General features: G+C 42.0%; 1 protein-coding gene across 1 annotated transcript; it reads right to left on the minus strand.

Annotated features, from left to right (window-relative positions):
- Positions 1 to 1,630: 1,630 nt before the first annotated feature.
- lrrc2 (leucine rich repeat containing 2) lies at positions 1,631 to 11,548 on the minus strand. Its single transcript, XM_034169522.1, has 10 exons — positions 11,424 to 11,548; positions 10,433 to 10,571; positions 9,705 to 9,820; positions 5,365 to 5,447; positions 5,121 to 5,277; positions 4,876 to 5,012; positions 3,947 to 4,092; positions 3,695 to 3,847; positions 3,308 to 3,483; positions 1,631 to 2,072 (listed from the first exon to the last, which is right to left on the minus strand). Exons 2-10 carry the CDS (start codon positions 10,567 to 10,569, stop codon positions 2,023 to 2,025), a joined length of 1,155 nt encoding a protein of 384 aa, XP_034025413.1. The 5' UTR covers positions 10,570 to 10,571; positions 11,424 to 11,548; the 3' UTR covers positions 1,631 to 2,022.
- Positions 11,549 to 22,877: the final 11,329 nt, after the last annotated feature.

Below are 22,877 nucleotides of genomic sequence, written 5' to 3' on the forward strand. Positions count from 1 at the left end.
TTTTTGTCTTATTATGTCCTGTGGCTGAATTTTTGGTCACAATCACACTTTCAAACACAAAGTTAATCACAAATGCCTCTAAATATTTTTTACAAAGTAAAACTGCACTGACCACGAATCAAACCATACGACGTTTTCCTTTGAGGAAAAAAAAGACATCCTGTTCAACAATCTCATCATTGTGCAATAATAGTTTTAAAATATAAGTTTAACAGTGATTGTTGGCTATTAATAATATTTAAATGAGCTAAACAGATGTTAGCTGGATCATGTTTAAAAATGCACTTTGACATATTTGACACCTGAGAAACTTAAAAGATTTTATTACATGCAGAGCAAAAGGAAAATGGGGAAATAGTTTTTAATGGGTCATTTTAGCAAATGGATCTCCAACTGTTATAGTCCAGCTATTTCCTCTAGGATGGACTATTGTAATTCATCAGGTTGTCCTAAAAGTTCCCTGAAAAGCCTTCAGTTAATTCAAAATGCTGCAGCTAGAGTACTGACGGGGACTAGAAGGAGAGAGCATATCTCACCCATATTGGCCTCTCTTCATTGGCTTCCTGTTAATTCTAGAATAGAATTTAAAATTCTTCTTCTTACTTATAAGGTTTTGAATAATCAGGTCCCATCTTATCTTAGGGACCTCATAGTACCATATCACCCCAATAGAGCGCTTCGCTCTCAGACTGCAGGCTTACTTGTAGTTCCTAGGGTTTGTAAGAGTAGAATGGGAGGCAGAGCCTTCAGCTTTCAGGCTCCTCTCCTGTGGAACCAGCTCCCAATTCAGATCAGGGAGACAGACACCCTCTCTACTTTTAAGATTAGGCTTAAAACTTTCCTTTTTGCTAAAGCTTATAGTTAGGGCTGGATCAGGTGACCCTGGACCATCCCTTAGTTATGCTGCTATAGACGTAGACTGCTGGGGGGTTCCCATGATGCACTGAGTGTTTCTTTCTCTTTTTGCTCTGTATGCACCACTGTGCATTTAATCATTAGTGATTGATCTCTGCTCCCCTCCACAGCATATCTTTTTCTTGGTTCTCTCCCTCAGCCCCAACCAGTCCCAGCAGAAGACTGCCCCTCCCTGAGCCTGGTTCTGCTGGAGGTTTCTTCCTGTTAAAAGGGAGTTTTTCCTTCCCGCTGTAGCCAAGTGCTTGCTCACAGGGGGTCGTTTTGACCGTTGGGGTTTTTCCGTAATTATTGTATGGCCTTGTCTTACAATATAAAGCGCCTTGGGGCGACTGTTTGTTGTGATTTGGCGCTATATAAATAAAATTGATTGATTGATTGATTGAACTGTTAGCACTGTGCTAGTTAAAGCTAACAGCGTGATGTCCTGGAGCGAGTCAGATTTTTGTGGGGGGAAAAAATCTGAAATTGTTTTTTATTATTATTAATTTATTATTATAGGCGTGGTTCTTGTGTTAACATGATGAGTTAAATTCTGTCTGGATAGTGATGAGCTGGCGATTAATTCCAAAGGTTCCCGCCAGTTCACATGGTTGTGTCGTTGCTGGTGTTGTGTTATTCACGTGCTGGAAATCAAAATCATGGAATGAATTTTTCTTCTTTTTTGAGTTTTAGAAATTTCCTGGTGACGTGAAAACATCCTCACTGTAAATATAAATGATCTGTCAGAAACCCGGCTGTGCAATAACAACATTCATAACTACGACTGAGAAAGTCGTTAAATACCAACAAGTCAAGGTTTAAAAAAAAAAGTGGAACTCAGCAGGAATCGATTAGTAAAATGTGATTATTCTAGCAGCAGCGTTTCTCATCAAATCTCTGAATGATTTTATAAAAAAATAAAATAAAATCACGGCACACCCAAACGTCTCTGCTCCGGAAACATCACATCTGATTTCTTAACAAGCTCGTTGGTGCTTGTTTAAAAAAAATGGCTTGTTTTCCAGATTAAAGATGGACTTCCAAACACCTCGTGCTCATTCAGGGCATGTAAAGTTTATCCAATCAGAGGTCACGTATTGACCACATGACGACTCTGACTCCTCCTCCTCACAGCAGGCAGGAGATGGACACCTTAGTGGTGGACTCCGGGACGCTGTCTGCGAGGGACAAACAAGTCAACAGCTTTTAGACAATGTAGAAGTTTGACCAAACTCTCTGGACTCTTACAGAGCGCAACTTACAGCCGTTCCTATTTATACAAATTAGCATAAATCTTAGCATAGTTCATAGTTATTAGGCACATTCCTAAACTATCAAAGTATTCTTGAGTTATAAATCAACAATAATTAATTTTCTCTTCATTAAATATTTGGACTAATAAACATCTGTAAACCCTGAGGTGTGGAGAGCAGAAAAATAAGGCGCTGAGAAACATGAACGCAGCACGCAAATAAAAAACAACAAAAACTTCACTCTCAACGGAAACTATATATTATATTGTTTCTGTTTTTTGATAATTTATGCATTTTTTGACAATATATACAAGTAATATTGTCAAAAAATAAACAATGTAACTGCAGAAATGGTACATTATGAACACAGCACGAGTGGGGGGTGGGGGTGGGGGGCTGTTACATATGTCACAGACGCCTCAAACAAGCTGTCAGCCCTAAAGAGTTGGAGAGGTTTAAAAAAAAAAACTGACGCCCTCATCAGTTAGCTTAATTTGATCAACACTGATTTTATTTTAAAATCTACCCCATGAAAATTAAATACGGGGCGAAAAACGGAATCAAAGATTTTTACAGTTTTATATCTTTGATAAATCCCCGACTGTGTTAAGATTTAAACATGCGCTGGTTCACGTCACAGAATCGCACTTCAATCTGTGACTGTTAAATTATGTCTTTATGTGTAAATCACTTCATAGCCAGTTACATCTGGAAGAAACATTTTAACACGTTTAACTCACATGTGCAGCACAACAGAACAAGAGATAAAGTTTTCAACCGTGAACCTTTTTGAACAGTTTCAGTGCTGCAGATGTGCTGAATGAATATTGATTTCTAAATTAAGGGATATTTGGCATTATTATCACTTTACTGGGGCGTTGTTGGGCCGGTATCATAGCCGGTATCGTAGTCACCCAAAATGACAGCTATTCACCCTCGTCTAACTCGGGCGAATAGCTGTCATTTTGGGTGACTGGGCATCGACGGAAGGACTCCGAAAAATGCATACCGCCCTCCAAAAGCATGTTGTTGTATTATTATTTAAAATACATATATATTTGGCATGGTAGTGGTTCTGTTTGGCCTGGCGGCTCACTGGGCCTGTACTATGATGGGGAAGCCGATATCAGATGTGTAATTTTTTTTTTTTTTTTTGTCACCTCTGTCCTTCAGCATGTTGATGTACATCTCGATGAACTCTTTGTCTCGGCTCTCCTTCTTCACCTCCTCCTGCTCCTCTCTTGGCTGTCTCCACCTCTTCCTCCTGGCCTGCTCTCTCTTGTCTTCATTCTTCTTCCTCTCTTCACTCGTCAGGTTGTCGTACAGTCGAATAAACCTGCCAGAAACAGAGGAGGTGGAACTTTACTGCCCCCTGCAGGATGTAGTTGGTATTTGTATTTGTATTTTATTTATTGGCATTGATGTTTCTGAAATTGACCCCGCCTCATGCCCTATGACTGCTAGTATAGGCTCCGCCCCGTGACCTTTAACTGGAGTGAGTGGGTGAGTCGAGTGTACTCTTCTGAACTTCTTCTTTTTAATCTCACTTAATGTCAGGGCTGCTGCACAGTTTGGTCGGGATGCAGACGAGATTGTCGCCGCTGACGACGACCACCTTGAGCGATGGGATGTTGGCAAGACAGAGAGGAAGGTAAGACATGTTGTTCTTATGGATGAACAGGCTGACCAGCTGCTGGAGCCTCAAACAAACAAAAAGCATTTATGGTCATGTTAATGTACTTCATGTCGGGTGGATCGTGATGCTGTAATTATGTGGCGGCAGTGATGTCATCAGTTACCTGTCCATGTCCTGCGGCAGGTCGGTCAGAATGTTGTTGCTCAGGTCCAGCAGCTGCAGGTTGCTCATCCTCAGAGCACAGATGGGAATGGACATAAACCTGTTCTCCGCAATGTCCAGGTGAACCAGTTGCTTCAGGCTGCTCAGCTGCATCCAGAACAGTCTGAGTCAGTGGCATCATCAACACACAGCGTGACCTCATGACCTCAGCAGGTGAACTGACCACTGACAGAACAGTTACATCGACACAGCTTAAACTAATAGAAACAAACAAACAAACAAAAAAACAACCCATCTTTAAACTGGAATCATGCTGCATTCAGTGGCAACTGGGAATTCTCAATTTCCAGTTTCTGACTGAGGAAAAAAAAAAAAATCAGTCCAATCAGATGGAGAATTTCCCACGTCACGCGGTTTCTATAACTCCAACACAAAACAGGTTGTTGCTCTCGAGACAGTAAAACAGCCATCATCCCTTTTTAACCTTAACTGCTCTTTTTTTCTTTTTCTTCTTTGTGTTTGTTCTTCATAGAAACATAAGAAACAATTCTGGCGGCAGTTGTGTTTTTATAGTCTCCACTTTGTACGTCAAATGTGCGGAGGTGTAACATGATGTCATGTTGAGTTTGGATCTCGCGTGTCTGAGGTACAGTGAACGCATCTTTAGTCAAATAAATAACATTTAAAAATGCAGCAGCAGCTGCTTCTCACTGAACAAGATAAACAGTCACACTACACCACTGCCCCCTGGTGGGGATGTACGCTAACGTTGTACAGTGAGTAAGTAACTGGCTGAGCCACAGAATGTGATGATGTCACTGGTTGGCTCCTCCCCTCTGCTGAAAGCAGTGCTTATCAGTGAGTCTTTGCACATTTGGAGACATTTTTGTCTGTGAACTTTTGTCTGCTGAGACGCAGCGCGATTCTCACCTCAAACGGCAGCTCGGACAGGTTGTGGTTTCCTGCCAGTTCCAGTCTCTCCATGTTGACACAGTTCCCGAGCTCTGGAGGAACTCTGGACAGATGGTTGTAGCTGACGTTCAGCTCCCTCAGCTTGCTCAGCTTCCCTGAGGGCAAAGGTCATGGTTGGTGTCTCCATCTCTCCTGTTAGTCCTCCACAGCTTGAAAAGAGAAAACCACGGCCCCGGGTGAGGGACAGTGAATAATGACTTTACCGATATCAGGCGGCAGCTCTGTGATGGCGTTTTTCGGGATCTCCAGCACCGTGAGCTCAGTGAACAGAGCCAGGTACTCCGGTAACTGCCGGATCTTTGTCCCTCTGATGTGCCACTCCTGCAGGTAGGTCATCCACTGCAGCTCCTTGGGGAAGTCCTGCAGAAGAATTCAAGAACCAAATATACAGCACTGTCCTCAGCACAGGAAGAATTTAGAATCTGTCCGCCGACCATGGAAACTAACCGTCCACTTGTCCCCGTCCAGCTGGAAGATGAGTCTGTTCTGATCTGGGTCGGTGTGATCCTCCTGGTCCTGCTGCTCTGGGACTGGGACAAGAACAAAAAACAACACACCTGTACAGGACGCTGTATGACTGTCAGCTGTTCGGCTGCACATCCTGATGCAGTTATGCTGGCGAACGTGCTCCTCTGTCTGTCCACGCATTGTGATATTTGCATTCATGCATCGTTTGCTTCTGTGTTTCTTTGTTTGTGTAACGTTTGTCTCTGCATTTCGTTGTTTATGTAGCATTTGTCTCTGCGTTTCTTTGTTTGTGTAACGTTTGTCTCTGCGTTTCTTTGTTTGTGTAACGTTTGTCTCTGCGTTTCTTTGTGTAACGTTTGTCTCTGTGTTTCTTTGTTTATGTAGCATTTGTCTCTGTGTTTCTTTGTTTGCGTAATGTTTGTCTCTGCATTTCGTTGTTTATGTAGCATTTGTCTCTGTGTTTCTTTGTTTGCGTAATGTTTGTCTCTGTGTTTCTTTGTTTGTGTAACATTTGTCTCTGTGTTTCTTTGTTTGTGTAACGTTTGTCTCTGTGTTTCTTTGTTTGTGTAACATTTGTCTCTGCATTTCGTTGTTTATGTAGCATTTGTCTCTGTGTTTCTTTGTTTGCGTAATGTTTGTCTCTGTGTTTCTTTGTTTGCGTAACATTTGTCTCTGTGTTTCTTTGTTTGTGTAATGTTTGTCTGTGTTTCATTGTGTAATGTGTGTCTCTGTGTTTGTTTATGTAACATTTGTCTCTGCATTTCGTTGTTTATGTACCATTTGTCTCTGTGTTTCTTTGTTTGTGTAACGTTTGTCTCTGTGTTTCTTTGTTTGTGTAACGTTTGTCTCTGCGTTTCTTTGTTTGCGTAACGTTTGTCTCTGCGTTTCTTTGTTTGCGTAACGTTTGTCTCTGTGTTTCTTTGTTTGTGTAACATTTGTCTCTGTGTTTCTTTGTTTATGTAACGTTTGTCTCTGCATTTCGTTGTTTATGTAACGTTTGTCTCTGTGTTTCTTTGTTTATGTAATGTTTGTCTCTGTTTCTTTGTTTGTGTAACGTTTGTCCCTATGTTTCTTTGTGTAACATTTGTCTCTGCATTTCGTGTTTTATGTAGAATTTGTCTCTGTGTTTCTTTATTTATGTAGCATTTGTCTCTGTGTTTCTTTGTTTGCGTAACATTTGTCTCTGTGTTTCTTTGTTTGTGTAATGTTTGTCTCTGTGTTTCATTGTGTAATGTGTGTCTCTGTGTTTGTTTATGTAACATTTGTCTCTGCATTTCGTTGTTTATGTAGCATTTGTCTCTGTGTTTCTTTGTTTGTGTAACGTTTGTCTGTGTTTCTTTGTTTGTGTAACGTTTGTCTCTGCGTTTCTTTGTTTGCGTAACGTTTGTCTCTGCGTTTCTTTGTTTGTGTAAAGTTTGTCTCTGCGTTTCTTTGTTTATGTAACGTTTGTCTCTGCATTTCGTTGTTTATGTACCATTTGTCTCTGTGTTTCTTTGTTTGTGTAACGTTTGTCTCTGTGTTTCTTTGTTTGTGTAACGTTTGTCTCTGCGTTTCTTTGTTTGCGTAACGTTTGTCTCTGCGTTTCTTTGTTTGCGTAACGTTTGTCTCTGTGTTTCTTTGTTTGTGTAACATTTGTCTCTGTGTTTCTTTGTTTATGTAACGTTTGTCTCTGCATTTCGTTGTTTATGTAACGTTTGTCTCTGTGTTTCTTTGTTTATGTAATGTTTGTCTCTGTGTTTCTTTGTTTGTGTAACGTTTGTCCCTATGTTTCTTTGTGTAACATTTGTCTCTGCATTTCGTGTTTTATGTAGAATTTGTCTCTGTGTTTCTTTATTTATGTAGCATTTGTCTCTGTGTTTCTTTGTTTGCGTAACGTTTGTCTCTGTGTTTCTTTGTTTGTGTAATGTTTGTCTCTGTGTTTCATTGTGTAATGTGTGTCTCTGTGTTTGTTTATGTAACATTTGTCTCTGCATTTCGTTGTTTATGTAGCATTTGGCTCTGTGTTTCTTTGTTTGTGTAACGTTTGTCTGTGTTTCTTTGTTTGTGTAACGTTTGTCTCTGCGTTTCTTTGTTTGCGTAACGTTTGTCTCTGCGTTTCTTTGTTTGTGTAAAGTTTGTCTCTGCGTTTCTTTGTTTATGTAACGTTTGTCTCTGCATTTCGTTGTTTATGTAACGTTTGTCTCTGTTTCTTTGTTTATGTAATGTTTGTCTCTGTGTTTCTTTGTTTGTGTAACGTTTGTCTCTATGTTTCTTTGTGTAACGTTTGTCTCTGCATTTCGTGTTTTATGTAGAATTTGTCTCTGTGTTTCTTTGTTTATGTAGCATTTGTCTCTGTGTTTCTTTGTTTGCGTAACGTTTGTCTCTGTGTTTCTTTGTTTGCGTAACGTTTGTCTCTGTGTTTCTTTGTGTAACGTGTGTCTCTGTGTTTCATTGTTTATGTAACATTTGTCTCTGCATTTCATTGTTTATGTAGCATTTGTCTCTGTGTTTCGTTGTTTATGTAGCATTTGTCTCTGTGTTTCTTTGTTTGCGTAACGTTTGTCTCTGTGTTTCTTTGTTTGTGTAACGTTTGTCTCTGTGTTTCTTTGTTTGTGTAACGTTTGTCTCTGTGTTTCTTTGTTTGCGTAACGTTTGTCTCTGTGTTTCTTTGTTTGCGTAACGTTTGTCTCTGTGTTTCTTTGTTTGTGTAACGTTTGTCTCTGTGTTTCTTTGTTTGTGTAACATGTGTCTCTGTGTTTCTTTGTGTAACGTGTGTCTCTGTGTTTCATTGTGTAACGTGTGTCTCTGTGTTTCATTGTGTAATGTTTGTCTCTGTGTCTTTGTTTGCGTAACGTTTGTTTCTGTGTTTCTTTGTTTGTGTAACGTTTGTCTCTGTGTTTCATTGTGTAACGTGTGTCTCTGTGTTTCATTGTTTATGTAACATTTGTCTCTGCATTACGTTGTTTATGTAACGTTTGTCTCTGTGTTTCTTTGTTTGTGTAACATTTGTCTCTGTGTTTCATTTGTGTAATGTTTGTCTCTGCGTTTCTTTGTTTGTGTAACGTTTGTCTCTGCGTTTCATTGTTTATGTAACGTTTGTCTCTGCATTTCGTTGTTTATGTAGCATTTGTCTCTGTTTCTTTGTTTGCGTAACGTTTGTCTCTGCGTTTCATTGTTTATGTAGCATTTGTCTCTGCATTTTGTTGTTTATGTAGCATTTGTCTCTGTGTTTCTTTGTTTGCGTAACGTTTGTCTCTGTGTTTATTTGTTTATGTAGCATTTGTCTCTGCATTTTGTTGTTTATGTAGCATTTGTCTCTGTGTTTCTTTGTTTGCGTAACGTTTGTCTCTGTGTTTCTTTGTTTGCGTAACGTTTGTCTCTGCGTTTCATTGTTTATGTAGCATTTGTCTCTGTGTTTCTTTGTTTGCGTAACGTTTGTCTGTGTTTCTTTGTTTGCGTAACATTTGTCTCTGCGTTTCATTGTTTATGTAGCATTTGTCTCTGCATTTTGTTGTTTATGTAGCATTTGTCTCTGTGTTTCTTTGTTTGCGTAACGTTTGTCTCTGTGTTTCTTTGTTTGCGTAACGTTTGTCTCTGTGTTTCTTTGTTTGCGTAACGTTTGTCTCTGCGTTTCATTGTTTATGTAGCATTTGTCTCTGTGTTTCTTTGTTTGCGTAACGTTTGTCTCTGTGTTTCTTTGTTTGCGTAACGTTTGTCTCTGTGTTTCTTTGTTTGCGTAACGTTTGTCTCTGCGTTTCTTTGTTTGCGTAACGTTTGTCTCTGCGTTTCATTGTTTATGTAGCATTTGTCTCTGCATTTTGTTGTTTATGTAGCATTTGTCTCTGTTTCTTTGTTTGCGTAACGTTTGTCTCTGCGTTTCATTGTTTATGTAGCATTTGTCTGCATTTTGTTGTTTATGTAGCATTTGTCTCTGTGTTTCTTTGTTTGCGTAACGTTTGTCTCTGCGTTTCATTGTTTATGTAGCATTTGTCTCTGCATTTTGTTGTTTATGTAGCATTTGTCTCTGTGTTTCTTTGTTTGCGTAACGTTTGTCTCTGTGTTTCTTTGTTTGCGTAACGTTTGTCTCTGTGTTTTTATTTTTACATAATATTGTTTTGTCCATGACGTCCCAACTTTCTCTGATTTTGGGTTGTCAAAGAAACATTTTCAAGATCTCAATTCGAGTTTTCTTTTCCTCTGGGATATTCAGGCAGTGTCCTTTAGTTGGTCCTATTGCTCAGTCGAGCGTTTTACATGACAGCACACCGACGTGTGTGTGTGTGTGTGTGTGTGTGTGTGTGTGTGTGTGTGTGTGTGTGTGTGTGTATCAGCATGTTTACTTGCGAGCAGCTGTTTCTCATTCAGTGTCGATCTCTCCAGGTAATGATGGAGCAGGTTGATTTCGCTGCTTTTCAGAGTCTTACAGTAGATACGATACTGCCACTGCTGGTCAATCCTACACACACACACACACACACACACACACACACACACACACACACACACACACACACACACACACACACACACACACAGTGTGTTCAGCTTCATACTGGAATCATCTAAAGTTTCACTTCCAGACTACCGGATCTTCTCTGTCTTTATCCAAACTTGTGACCTTTGTGCTCCCTGGAGGTCAGATGTCAACTGGCCGTCAGCGGTCGCGGCGCTGATGGCGAGTTATAAATAACAGTTTGTGTTCATGTTGCTAAAATCAGCCAACACGATCAGAGATTAGAACTAACAACAACAGCCAGCTGTCTGAAAATCTCCAGCTCGGACATTAAAAACCCTCACAGGCCAAAAACTCATTTCATCTGGTTCTGTTGTCCAGAATGATCTGGGACAGAAGTCTGACCAGAACCAGGTCCAGGATCTATTTCCTGAAGCGTCTCAGTCATTCAAGCTTGAAGTGTTTTTGTTTTTCTGGACGTCGTTCCTGTCTGAGGTCAAGGACAAGAAAGAACCATGTTCAGTTTTTCAAAATAAGATGTTCTGAAAGCAGATATTTTGCTTTTTGACCATCTGGTATTCTCCTGTAGGTACAAAGACAAAGTGCAGCTCTTACCTGGCGAGGGCGCTCTTCTCGATCCTCTCCTGCTCCTTCTTCTGTCTCTGTCGGTATTTCCTCACTCGGCCCTCCCACAGATTACGGATCTGGGACAGATCGTAGACCGACACGTCCAGCCTCCGCTCCAAACCCATCCCTGATGTCTCGTACACACACACACACACACACACACACACACACACACACACACACACACACACACACACACACACACACACACACACACCAGGTCAACGTCATCACTAAATAATCACCAACAGTTATCTTGCGTCACCTGTGAGGTGAAGTTATTTTGCAAAAAAGCTACTAGCCTGTTAGGTAAGCCAGGCTAGGCTAGCTCATCTGCTAGCTCGTTCAGATACTGTAATTGTTTCAAGTGGATGTAGTTACTGACTCAGATTGGCGGGTGTCATGTCATATCGGTCAGCATTTGTCTGTTTTGGCCCTGGCTAGCTGCCTCTAGTTGATTGAAAATTATTAGCAGCTGGTCACGTTGTAGCTAATGTGACCAAGGGGTGATGGGGTCCCAGCCATCTAAAAAGTACAAGTTTTCATATCGGCTAAAACAGCACCGATACCGATATGTTCACAAAGGGCTCATATCGGCCGATGTTATCAGCCAACTGATACATCGGTCGGACTCTACGGTTACCTCAAGTGTCAGAGCTGCCACGATGGCTTGTAGTTTGTACACAAAATTATGGGCCAAAGTGGACAAAATTTTAGCTCTTGTGGAAATATTTTACCTCATTTAGTGATTCTGTAAAAATCCACAGATGACGGCAAACTGCTTTGAAGTAACAAATTCTCACTTGACCCCCAATCCCAAAAAACATTTTATTTTGTGATTCCACCTGATTCTTTATGGTCAGTTCTGGGAACACACCATGGTGCCACAGGTCACCGCATCCACCACACTACAGAACCACCTGTGGTCCACCCAGGCGGACAACTGGTCCATCCCCACTTCTCCTAAATAATCATCTACCTGCTGCAGCCAGGTGAAATGTGGGTGTGTCTTCGACCTTCTCCAGCTGCCGGGGTCCTCAACACCGACGCACTTGCGTGCAGGATCCTGTCTAGAGAAACATACCACATGGACAAGATGTCCTAACTGATGTTCCTTTACAATGCAAGTGATCCTCATCGTAAGTAACCACTCATTTGACACAACGGTACCAAAGATCCTCCACAGAGACCTGGTACCAAAGGCATCCAGTCCTCACCTTAGGTCACTGGTTAGAGTCCAGGTCTGACAAACAAAGTAAAACAGGAAGCAACAGGATCCTAAGACGAGGACCTTCAGTCTCCTCCAAAGATATCAGCATCACCAAACACCTCTGACCTTACACCTCATGACTCCTTAAGATCTTCACAGGTGTTTCTGGAACTCAAAGGCCTAATGTCCTGACAATATAAGTTCACCACACAAAGCTACACCGGTGATGGACGAGTCCCGGAAGTCATTAAAAGCCTGGATCTTAGTCGAGACTCATAACAACAACCACAAAGCCAGACACTCTGATTCCTCACTTGACAAAAAAAACTGTCTGGTACAACAGCACCGAAACTACTGCTTTCCACAAGCTGGCCCAGTGCCCAGTCCATGCAAGTACTGAACAGTGTAAGAGCCAGAGCACATCCCTGAGGAACACCAAAATTCACTAGGAAGAAATCAGAGACTTTGTCTACGCTCTATACAGCACTTACTCTACCTGTGTACAGGGTCGCTACAGTGTATTTTGGATTCATGTCCCACAGAGCATCCTGATCAACTGAAGCAAACACTTTATGGAAATTGATGTAGATGGCAAGGAAGTTTTTGGTGAGTACTTGCAGAGTTTGGGGAGATCTCCAAATTTACTCAAAAACAAATGAACTGCTTGTTTTGACCTAAATGTTGTTTCTTCACCATCAAGTCAATTGGTCTTTGTAACCTCACATCCTCGTGGGCCGTGCTTCCTCTGGTCATCCTCTGAAGCGGTCTTAGTTGGTTTGGGAAGCCCACTTCCTGTGTCACCCAAAGGGTCCACAGCTGAAGGAGCTTGTTGATGAAAACAGTCCTCTGTGGTCCTCCTGAGCAAACCTGTCAAAAAGGTTTCAGCTTGATGTACCAGACTGGATTACTTTAGAAGAAGCTGCATGGACAGGAAGTCTTTATGACTAAAACCAGGAGCCAGTGTCTTCATTTCTTCAACCACATGGAGAGGACACCTTTGGTTGGTCATGATCTGGATCTTCCATGATATTTTACATCCATCTTTAATATTGCAAGGTTGGCTCCAAAGTCCAACTCCATGTCCACATCATGGAGCTGGTTAACGCCATCGGTTTGACTCTGGCAGCTAAAAGGCATGTGGTGAAGTCACCCCAGCAAGCTGGCAAAGGATTATTCTCTTGATGTAGATACAGAAAGAAGGCGTCATAGGTTGGATACGCGGAATATTGACCGGAATGATTATGAACTATGCTACGGTCATGTCAGAATAATGGATACCATCAGGACGCTGGCAAGGTGGCTTGTGTGGGGACCTACAAAAAGCCAGGAACACCAAGTAAGAGGTGGATGGACAACATCGGGGATGCTATCAATGTCAGAGGGTCATTATTGGAAGATGTGGCGAGGACCGCCTGTACGCCAGCTGGGTAGAATGAAGGCCCTCTGCTGATGATAATGATTTTCTTCATTGGAGTTTAAAATTCTTGCCTTGTGACATCACAAAGGTCTCTTGGGTGGCGTGACTGTCCTCCTCTTTCTGTTCAGATCTGTTCTGATGTTCCTCAATCACACGTTGATTCATCAAATCCAGATGTTTAGAACTGAAAACCTCAGAGAAGAACAAAGGAAGTGGAGGCCTACTTCCCACAAAACCCTTCAAATTAAAAGCTGCTTCCTGCAGAATCCGCGGCATGCTTTGGTCACTTTGTGTTAAAAAGGCGTTAGTTTGGTTTGGAAGCACGCGGGTTGTGCCTGTTCTTACCTGTGTGTTGGCGCTGCCGTTCTGCTTCCAGCCGCCTGTTTACTCAGACTGGAAACACTCTGAGTTCTATTTTTACCTGCAGACATGTGACCCTGCTCATGTCCACTCGAGACCATGTGCACACGTTCATTGGGCTGTTCTTTGTCAAACACTAATTTGAAGTTTTGTGCATTTCACAAAACATGATTTAAAAAAACACGCACACACACACACACACACACACACAAACATAATTCTGATGTTAAGAGCTGTTGATTGTTTTTTAGAATTATGTGCAATTCAACAAACTGAAGTCAGACTTTTGTTCTGGTGGAACATTTTCCCAAACCCGAGGCTGCAGCATCACGAGGCACAACGAGAAGAAAAATCAAGTCAATTTACCTCCATTTACTTAAGTACTGTGCATAAATCTTAGGAACCCCAGTGTTTTTTAATATATATATATATACAACCCCTGGCAAAAATTATGGAATCATGAAAAACAAAAGAACGCTCCAACACATCACTAGTATTTTGTTGCACCACCTCTGGCTTTTATAACAGCTTGCAGTCTATGAGGCATGGACTTAATGAGTGACAAACAGTACTCTTCATCAATCTGGCTCCAACTTTCTCTGATTGCTGTTGCCAGATCAGCTTTGCAGGTTAGAGCCTTGTCATGGACCACTTTCTTCAACTTCCACCAAAGATTTTCAATTGGATTAAGATCTGGACTATTTGCAGGCCATGACATTGACCCTATGTGTCTTTTTCCAAGGAATGTTTTCAAAGTTTTTGCTCTATGGCAAGATGCAAACTTGCCATAGAGCAAAACATCCTTTCAATTGATGGGATAAGAAAAGTGTCCAAAATATCAACGTAAACTTGTGCATTTATTGATGATGTAATGACAGCCATCTCCCCAGTGCCTTTACCTGACATGCAACCCCATATCATCAATGACTGTGGAAATTTACATGTTGGAACGGCACCAAACAAAAGTTCCAGCATCATCACCTTGCCCAATGCAGATTCCAGATTCATCACTGAATATGACTTTCATCCAGTCATCCACAGTCCATGATTGCTTTTCCTTAGCCCATTGTAACCTTGTTTTTTTCTGTTTAAGTGTTAATGATGGCTTTCGTTTAGCTTTTCTGTATGTAAATCCCATTTCCTTTAGGCGGTTTCTTACAGTTGACTCCAGTTTCCTCCCATTCATTCCTCATTTGTTTTGTTGTGCATTTTTGATTTTTGAGACATATTGCTTTAAGTTTTCTGTCTTGATGGTTTGATGTCTTCATTGGTCTACCAGTATGTTTGCCTTTAACAACAAACCCATGTTGTTTGTATTTGGTCCAGAGTTTAGACACAGCTGACTGTGAACAACCAACATCTTTTGCAACAATGCGTGATGATTTGCCCTCTTTTAAGAGTTTGATAATCCTCTCCTTTGTTTCAATTGACATCTCTCGTGTTGGAGCCATGATTCATGTCAGTCCACTTGGTGCAACAGCTCTCCAAAGTGTGAGCACTCCTTTTTAGATGCAGACTAACGAGCAGATCTGATATGATGCAGGTGTTAGTTTTGGGGATGAAAATTTATAGGGTGATTCCATAATTTTTTCCTCAGAATTGACTGATTCCATATTTTTTTTCCCTCTGCTTGGTCTAAAAAAGTAACCGTTACTGACAATTTTTTTTTCTTGATTTCTTATAGTGTTTCTTAAAGCCAGAAAGTTGCCATTTGAAATGACTTTAGTTTTGTGTCATGTCTGTGATCTGCTTTTTTTCTACAAAATTAAACAACTGAATGAACATCCTCCGAGGCCGGTGATTCCATAATTTTTGCCAGGGGTTGTATATATAAAATGTATATATATGTATATATATATATATATATGTATATATATATATATAATTTTTAATTCTTTGTTCCCCATGCACACAAAACACAAGGTTTTTATTATTTTTATATTTTATTTTGACTCATTTTCTTTAGGGTTTCCATAAATTGTAAACATGAATAAAAAAAATCTATAAAATGTGTGTTTCAGTGAACCTCATCTGGGGCCTGATGTACAAAGACTCACGTGGATTTTCTCCTGAAACACGGTGTACGCTAAAACATAGAAAGTGGAGTAAGGGCAAAAATATTCAAATGTGCGTACGCATGGATCCAAGCACGTCCTGTTTGTACATCTCACTGAACGTGGAATTCAGCCAGTGGTGGGCACAGATAACCAAAAAATTAACTTCGATAACAGATAATTAGATAACTTAAAAGTTATCTTTGATAAAGATAAACCGATAAACCACTCAAAAATGTATCGGAAGTTACAGATAATCGATAACCGATAAATTCCAGTATTGGCTCTGGTACATTTGCAATTACTAAGAAACTGAAATTGACTTTTAACACGATCACTTTTGAAAACATCAAAACTGAAAAAAAGACCCAAAGAATGAGCCAGTATTTCCATATTTGACCATGCTGCCCCCTGTAGGAAACTGCACAGAAGAATCCTGAGAGCACCCACAAAATGAGCTCTCTACTAATCATAATGCTCCGGTCAGGCGGAGGTCTTGAAAAATAAAGTCATACTAACTTATGGTTTTGTGAAAATACTGATAGAATAACTCCATTAATGTCAATTCTGTCATTTGTACAAAGTTAAAATACGAGGTCTGTTAGAAAAGTATCCGACCTTATTATTTTTTTTCAAAAACCATATGGATTTGAATCACGTGTGATTACATCAGACATGCTTGAACCCTCGTGGGCATGCGAGAGTTTTTTCACGCCTGTCGGTTACGTCATTCGCCTGTGGGCAGTCTTTGAGTGAGGAGTCGCCCACCCTCTCATCAATTTTTTCATTGTTTAGGAATGGCTCAGAGACTGCTGCTTTGTTTGATCAAAATTTTTTCAAACCTGTAAGGCACAACTGAGTGGACACCATTCGATAAATTCAGCTGGTTTTCGGTAAAAATTTTAACGGCTGATGAGAGATTTTGGTCTGGTAGTGTCGCCGTAAGGACGGCCCACGGCGCCTGACAGCGATCTGCGCTTCGAGGCGGCAGCGTCTCGCCGTTTGAAGTTGAAAACTTCCACATTTCAGGCTCTGTTGACCCAGGAAGTCGTCAGAGAACAGAGAACTTTCAGAAGAAGTCGGCATGAGGAGTTTATTCGGACATTCCATTGTTAATGGACATTTTGTAATGAAAGAACGTGCGGGCAGAGTCGCATGTCGGGCTGGACCCGACCGCAGGGGGTCGCAACAGGAAAAACACCTCCGCTGGAAACCTTAACGGGCAAGTTGGAACATGCCCAAGCTGTTAAACAATTTCTCAGTTACTCACTTGTTGAAAGCCATCAAAAGCCGCCTGAATTTTACAAATGGTTTTCAACACGGAGGTGTTTTTCCTGTCGTGGCGCACACAGATTCGCCGAGTCATCACGGAAACGACTCGGCGAATTTGCGCGCACGTCTTTCATTAAAAAATGTCCTTAAACAGTGGAATGTCCGCATAATGTCCGACAGAAACACCCATAATCTCTCATCAGCCGTTAAACTTTTCACAGAAAACCAGCTAAATTTCTCGAATAGTGTCCACTCAGATATTCCTCACAGGTCCAGAAAAAATTTTGATAAAGCAACGCGCCGTCTCGAGCAGCGTGTGAAACAAAGGAATTCAGCCGAGAGGGCTGAACCACATCTCACTCAAGGCCTGCCCACAGGGAAATGGTGTCACCGACACTGTTGTGAAAGTGTAGGTACACGGACCCACAACAGGGGGCGCAATGAACGGACAATGGAGAAAGGTGAATAACAAGTTTTACTGTTGTGAAAAGAGCACAACCAATACAACAATTAATAATTTGGAGTTGAAGCCGAAATCTGCTGGTGTCGTGTGGGCAGGCTCGAAGGTAGGAGGCGTCCGTCCTAGTCGAACCGGAACCACCCAGATTTCCTCTGCCACCGAACCCCAGAAGTACTGGAACCGCCAAGTCCCGAATTCCCAGGTGGCCACTGCCTCCGCTCGTCGGATCCGGTACTGCTGGCGGGAAAGAGCACAAACACACAGGTATGGGTGCGACAGCACCCAGTAGACAGAGAGGGGAGAAGCCGCCTCCACCTCTTGTTACAATGAAGCAGGAAAGGTGAGTACTTATCCAAGCAAGTAGCTTTCTGTAGTCAGCTGTCCTGAAAAGGTTTACCAAGGTTTATCAGAGTCTTCAATATGAGCTTGCAGAGAAGGTTACCTTAATCTCAAGGCGATATCTCGGCACTGAGGTGGAGACGCTGTCCTGCTGATATACCTCCGTCCTGAGTGCAGTCAGCTGTGTCCAGTAATGGGTGACAGCTGTCACCCTGGCAGCCTTCGTCGGCGGCAGCGCCCTCTGGTGCCTGGAGCCCGCACTCCAGGCAGGGCGCCCTCTGGTGGTGGTGGGCCAGCAGTACCTCCTCTTCAGCGGCCCACACAACAGACACACGTGAAAAAACTCACACATGCGCATGAGGGTTCAAGCATAATTGGTGTAATCGCACGTCATTCAAATCCATATAGTTAAAATAAATAAAAGTGTCGGTTTCTTATCTAATAGACCTCGTATAACATATATCTTTTAATGTTGAATAATGCACTAATTCTGAGGTTTTGTAACAAAAACAGACCGCAAAGCATTCTAGGTAAAGGTGCGTCTGCTAAACACTGATTGGTTCAGTCATTCATTATGTAAACCAACACCTTAATGTGACGTGTGTCATGTGTTGGTTTAAAGATAAATGTGCTTTTGTAAAATATTCCATTTTTATTTGTAAAAACAGGCATTTTTACAGAGCCCTGGAAGTGTCATCGCAAAATGTTTTGCATGTGGAGAGAATGTTTGATGATGTGCGCATGTTTTATGATGTTGTAAAACGTGCACTCAATATTAGTAAGTAAGTAAGTAAATGTATTTATATAGTGCCTTTCACAGACATAAGTCACAAAGCACTTCACAGGTGCATTTTGGCTCTGCCTGGGCCATTCCTGTGGCGACGGTTCGCTGAGCTGCCTCGGTGGCTCTAGCGGGTGCCCTTCCTAGCCCCTGGGCCCTTCTACTGTCTCTTTTCTCCTTGTTTCTCCTGGGGCTCTACATCCTAGACCCATTTCCATTGAGTTGCATGCAGTCAACCGTGTGGCTTCTGACGTGCTGGAGTGGTCCACGTCATTACTTCGTCTGTACTTGTGTCTTGGCCCAACACACCAGCCACAGTAGTGATCAGATATTTAGCTGTGATCTGGGTCTCTGTGTGGATGATTGTATGTTTGTGGCTGTCACCACAATTCGGTTTTGGGTGCTCTCAAGGGGATCAAGACTCTGGTGTCCTTGGTTAGGGTATGGATGCTCACTAATTAGACAACAGACTGTTGCTGTCACTGTTTGTTCATGTGTGGTTGTTTGTCCTGATATGTTGTATGGTTGAGGCCCCGTCTCCTCGGTGTCTCACTTCACAGTTATTGTCTTCACCAGTTGTCTTTCCTTCTTGTCTGTCTTTGTGTTGTTTTGGTGGTCGGCCCTTCCTAATAGAAGTTGTATGTTGGCGTTTTTTAGGATGTTGTAGGCTGATCAGGAAGGGCAGATGGCGGTCACCCACACACACCATGTTCTCTCATGCGCTACATGCTATCTGACTTGCAAGAACAAATTGCATATATGTGTATTTATGTATATAAATGGTTCTGCCACTGTAGCTTTTACCATCACTATGTATGCAGACAGGGAAGAAAAAAAAATAAAATAATGGAGAACCAACCTGAGCTTCTTGCATGTTTACATAAAAGAAACACAATAACAATGTCTGAAAACCCAGAGAATATATTCACCAGAGTTTTAGGCACAATATACAAAGAGTTTTATGTTGCGATGTTATATTGTTGTTGTCTGTGTGCAACAGTTAAAGTGCAGCCTGATCAGAGCGTCTCAGTGTTACTGACATCTCACAGAGCGGAGAACTTGCTGAAATTTTGCAGGATTTGAAACCTCAAGAGGACAAATTGACAAATACTGAACACAAGGAGCCTGTTAAGAAGCTCTAGTTTAACAATCAAGAAACAAACAAAAATAGTAATAACTAGAAGCACTCGGAGAGCGCAAACCTCTGCCAAGGCCATAGGGTCACTGACGTCACATGGAATACCCTTTGGCAGAGACTTATTCCACATCGTTTCACGCATCTACCGTCATGTTTCAGATTCAGTGGTTAAACCTTTAGATCTTCAGCAAATGTATTTATAAAGAGAAACTGCATGAACTACACAAGTTTTTTTTTATTTTCTAACAATAAGTTTATTCACTGAGGAGAAACAAATGCTAAATTCTACTTAATTTTTGTTCAGCCTTTGTGACCCGTCTTCATGAAGTCAGACGCAAAAATGTTGAAATTGCCCCTATCCTGCAATGATAAAGAATCCTTAAAAGAAATGACTGGATCCGGGTTGTGTTCTGGATCATTACCAAAATTTAATGACTTCTAAGTTAGGCCAAGATACACCCCTGGTAAAAATTTCATTGAAATCTGTTGAGGATTTTTTTTGTGTAATCCTGCTAACAAACCAACCGACCAACCAACAAACAAACGGATGCGACCGAAAACATAACCTCCTTGCTGGAGGTAATAAAAACAAAATACAGATTTGAATGTGCATGTGCCCCAGTGTGCCGGTGCTGGCTTTGATTCTGAACAATTATACAAATAAACTATTTACTCATCGTGCACCTGCCAGACGGAGGCATGAACTGCAGGGTGACATGGGGGGGTATGGCTAGGGTTAGGGTAAGGGAGATGGTTACATTATGTGTGGAGAAGGAGTTAGGGTTAGAATAGTAAAATTGTTGTCCTTGTTGTTGTCCATTCGGCTGCTCCCATTTTTGTTCGGGGTCACCACAGCGGATACAGCCAGGTCCACACTGGTAATTGTCACAAGTTTTATGCTGGATTCCCTTCCTGATGTAACTCCAGTGTTACCTGGAGGAACACACACAGCCGCTGGTGTTCCCGAAGAGGTCTCCCATCCAAGTAATAACCAGATCCTGCACTGCTTTGCTTCTGAGATCTGATGGGATCAGGCTGACACAGAGCAGATCGGCTGCCGTTAGAATAATAAAATAAAATAAAAACATCTCACAGAAATGTCACTCATTTCATGACAGAAGCATGAAAAAGCGTGAGACTGGGCTGCCCCAACCATGCTGTTAGTCAGCATGCTTTGAACCAGGCCACTGAGTCACGATGTTAGTTAGGTACATTTCCAAATGACATATGATTTGAACATTGATGGAATGAAAATGTTTCCTTTTAACAGAAACAAACTCATCATGTGACGGCGCCTTTATAGCAACATGTGTGCAGTCAGTAGCTCTGATTACAGTGGGGAAACCAGCTCTCGCTGCAAAATACGCTGTAATGTTGGAATGTGATCATGTACCTGATGACATTTGGATGATTGCGTCCCACACAGGAAGCCCAGCGTGGTCAGCACCTGTGTGGGCACAGATGACCCCTGGCTCCTCACGTGTTGCGCTCTGGGCCGGCCGCAGTTCTGTGAGCAACTCCAGTAACAGTGGCCTTGGTAATCGAAATCAGTTTATGAGCCAGTTATCATCATTTGCAAGTAAATCCTCGTGTTCCCTGAATACACGCTCACGCCGGATTGCACCATTTACAAGGTCCTCTAACAACACTAACACAAACACTGTTGGCACCATTTTATGCATCACTTTGCATGTGCTTTTATGTCCACCCATATAACTGCAAACACGTGGGTGTGTTAAATGTTCATCAGTCCATCAGTCTGTCTCTGATGTGCATGTCACTCTGAAGACTTCATGTTTTCACACTATGAACGGGTCCCTGTGTCACCTCTACGTGTTGGCAGAGGAACGATAGCTGTAGAAACGTGCGTATGCCAGCCTGGATTTTTCCGCACATTTCCATGGCCATTTCACTTTTGATACATCTGAACATTGCCATGGAGACAGACATACGCCAGGTTTTTGTGCATATGCAGCCTTTGTACATGAGGTCCCTGTCATTTAAAAACCTGATTACTCTGAAGTTTTACAGGACAATAACACAAACACGATCAGTAATGAACATGATCTCACACAGTGATCGGCGGTGGCTGCTGTCAGGAGATGAGGACGGACCATAGTTCTGCCTCCAGGGTCACCACTCAGGAGCCAGAGCTGGTCCATCATGAGGTGGAAGATCTTCCTCCAGTCCTCATCCTCAGCATTTCAGTCTGTCTTTAATGGATCATATTCAGCCAAGAGCTGCAGAACTCATGCACATTAAAGAAGAAATGCAAAGAAGACGACTGCAGACTTCTTCCAAAGAAACTATCTGAGAAGCAAAGCGCCCCAAAAACAAATCAGGAAAGGAAGTTGGCTGGCAGAGAGTCACCAGGTGGGAATCCCTTGGTGGTGAGGAAGACTGTCTCTTGACTGGTTCCTGGACAGGATGGTGGACATGGAGATGACTGAACAGGTCCAGTCTTGATGTGCACAGTCTCTGAAGGATGCTGCATGTGGTCACTGTGGGAAGCTTCTGCTGGTCAGGATCTCCCTCTGTCTCCTCTGTTTTGTTTGTCCATATTTTTTCATAGACTATCTCTCCCGTGTGGATCGTTGCTCACCAGCTGGTTTGGTCACTCATGTGTTCTTCTCGGTTTTCCAGCTGACTGAGCAGCTCTTGAGGTTGTGCCTCAGGAGGTCCTTCTACCGTTTCTTCTGCCCTCCTCTGGACTGTTTTCCTTCCTTCAGCTGGCAGTAGAAGATCTGACCCACTCACCAAAGCGTCCCATAATGGCTCTTCTCATGGGTCATGACGGTTGCTTCTGCACGCTGATATAACTTCAGCATCATTTCCTTGATGTACAGTATCGGTTCTACTGCTATCAGCAACAGTGACTGTAGTAACATTGGTAGTATTTGTAGCAGTCGTAGTAAAAATACTTTGCAGTGGTTGGAGTTTTTTGCAGCTCTTTATTTGGCTGCTTTAGTGTTTACAGGTCAAAGGTCAGTAGCAATGATTGTCTGATGTATCTGCACAGCTTCACCACATGAGGGCGCTGCCACACAGACAAACATCCTGAACACTCCCCAGCGGTAAAACTGGAATTAAAAATCAAGTTTTCATAATAATTTATTCTTAGTTAAAATTGTGACATTTAACGTTTGGTGTTTTCATAATTTCTTAAAATTTAAGTGCAGAAAATAATCTGCTGACCTGACACTGGGGGGCTTTTCGTTAGTTTGTTTGTGTTGTCTCCATGTTGTGTGTCTACATGTTTTACCAACATGTTCCCTTGTTTTTATTTGATTTATTTTTAACAATGAGGCCCCGTTATTTGGTGGATCCAGGTCAGCCTGTGGCTCTCTGAGTTCCTTACGTAGGTCACACCCCACCGGCGGTCTCTAACGGACGTGTCAGGTT

The sequence above is a fragment of the Thalassophryne amazonica genome, chromosome 5, assembly GCF_902500255.1.
Source record: "Thalassophryne amazonica chromosome 5, fThaAma1.1, whole genome shotgun sequence".
Taxonomy (NCBI): Eukaryota; Metazoa; Chordata; class Actinopteri; order Batrachoidiformes; family Batrachoididae; genus Thalassophryne; species Thalassophryne amazonica.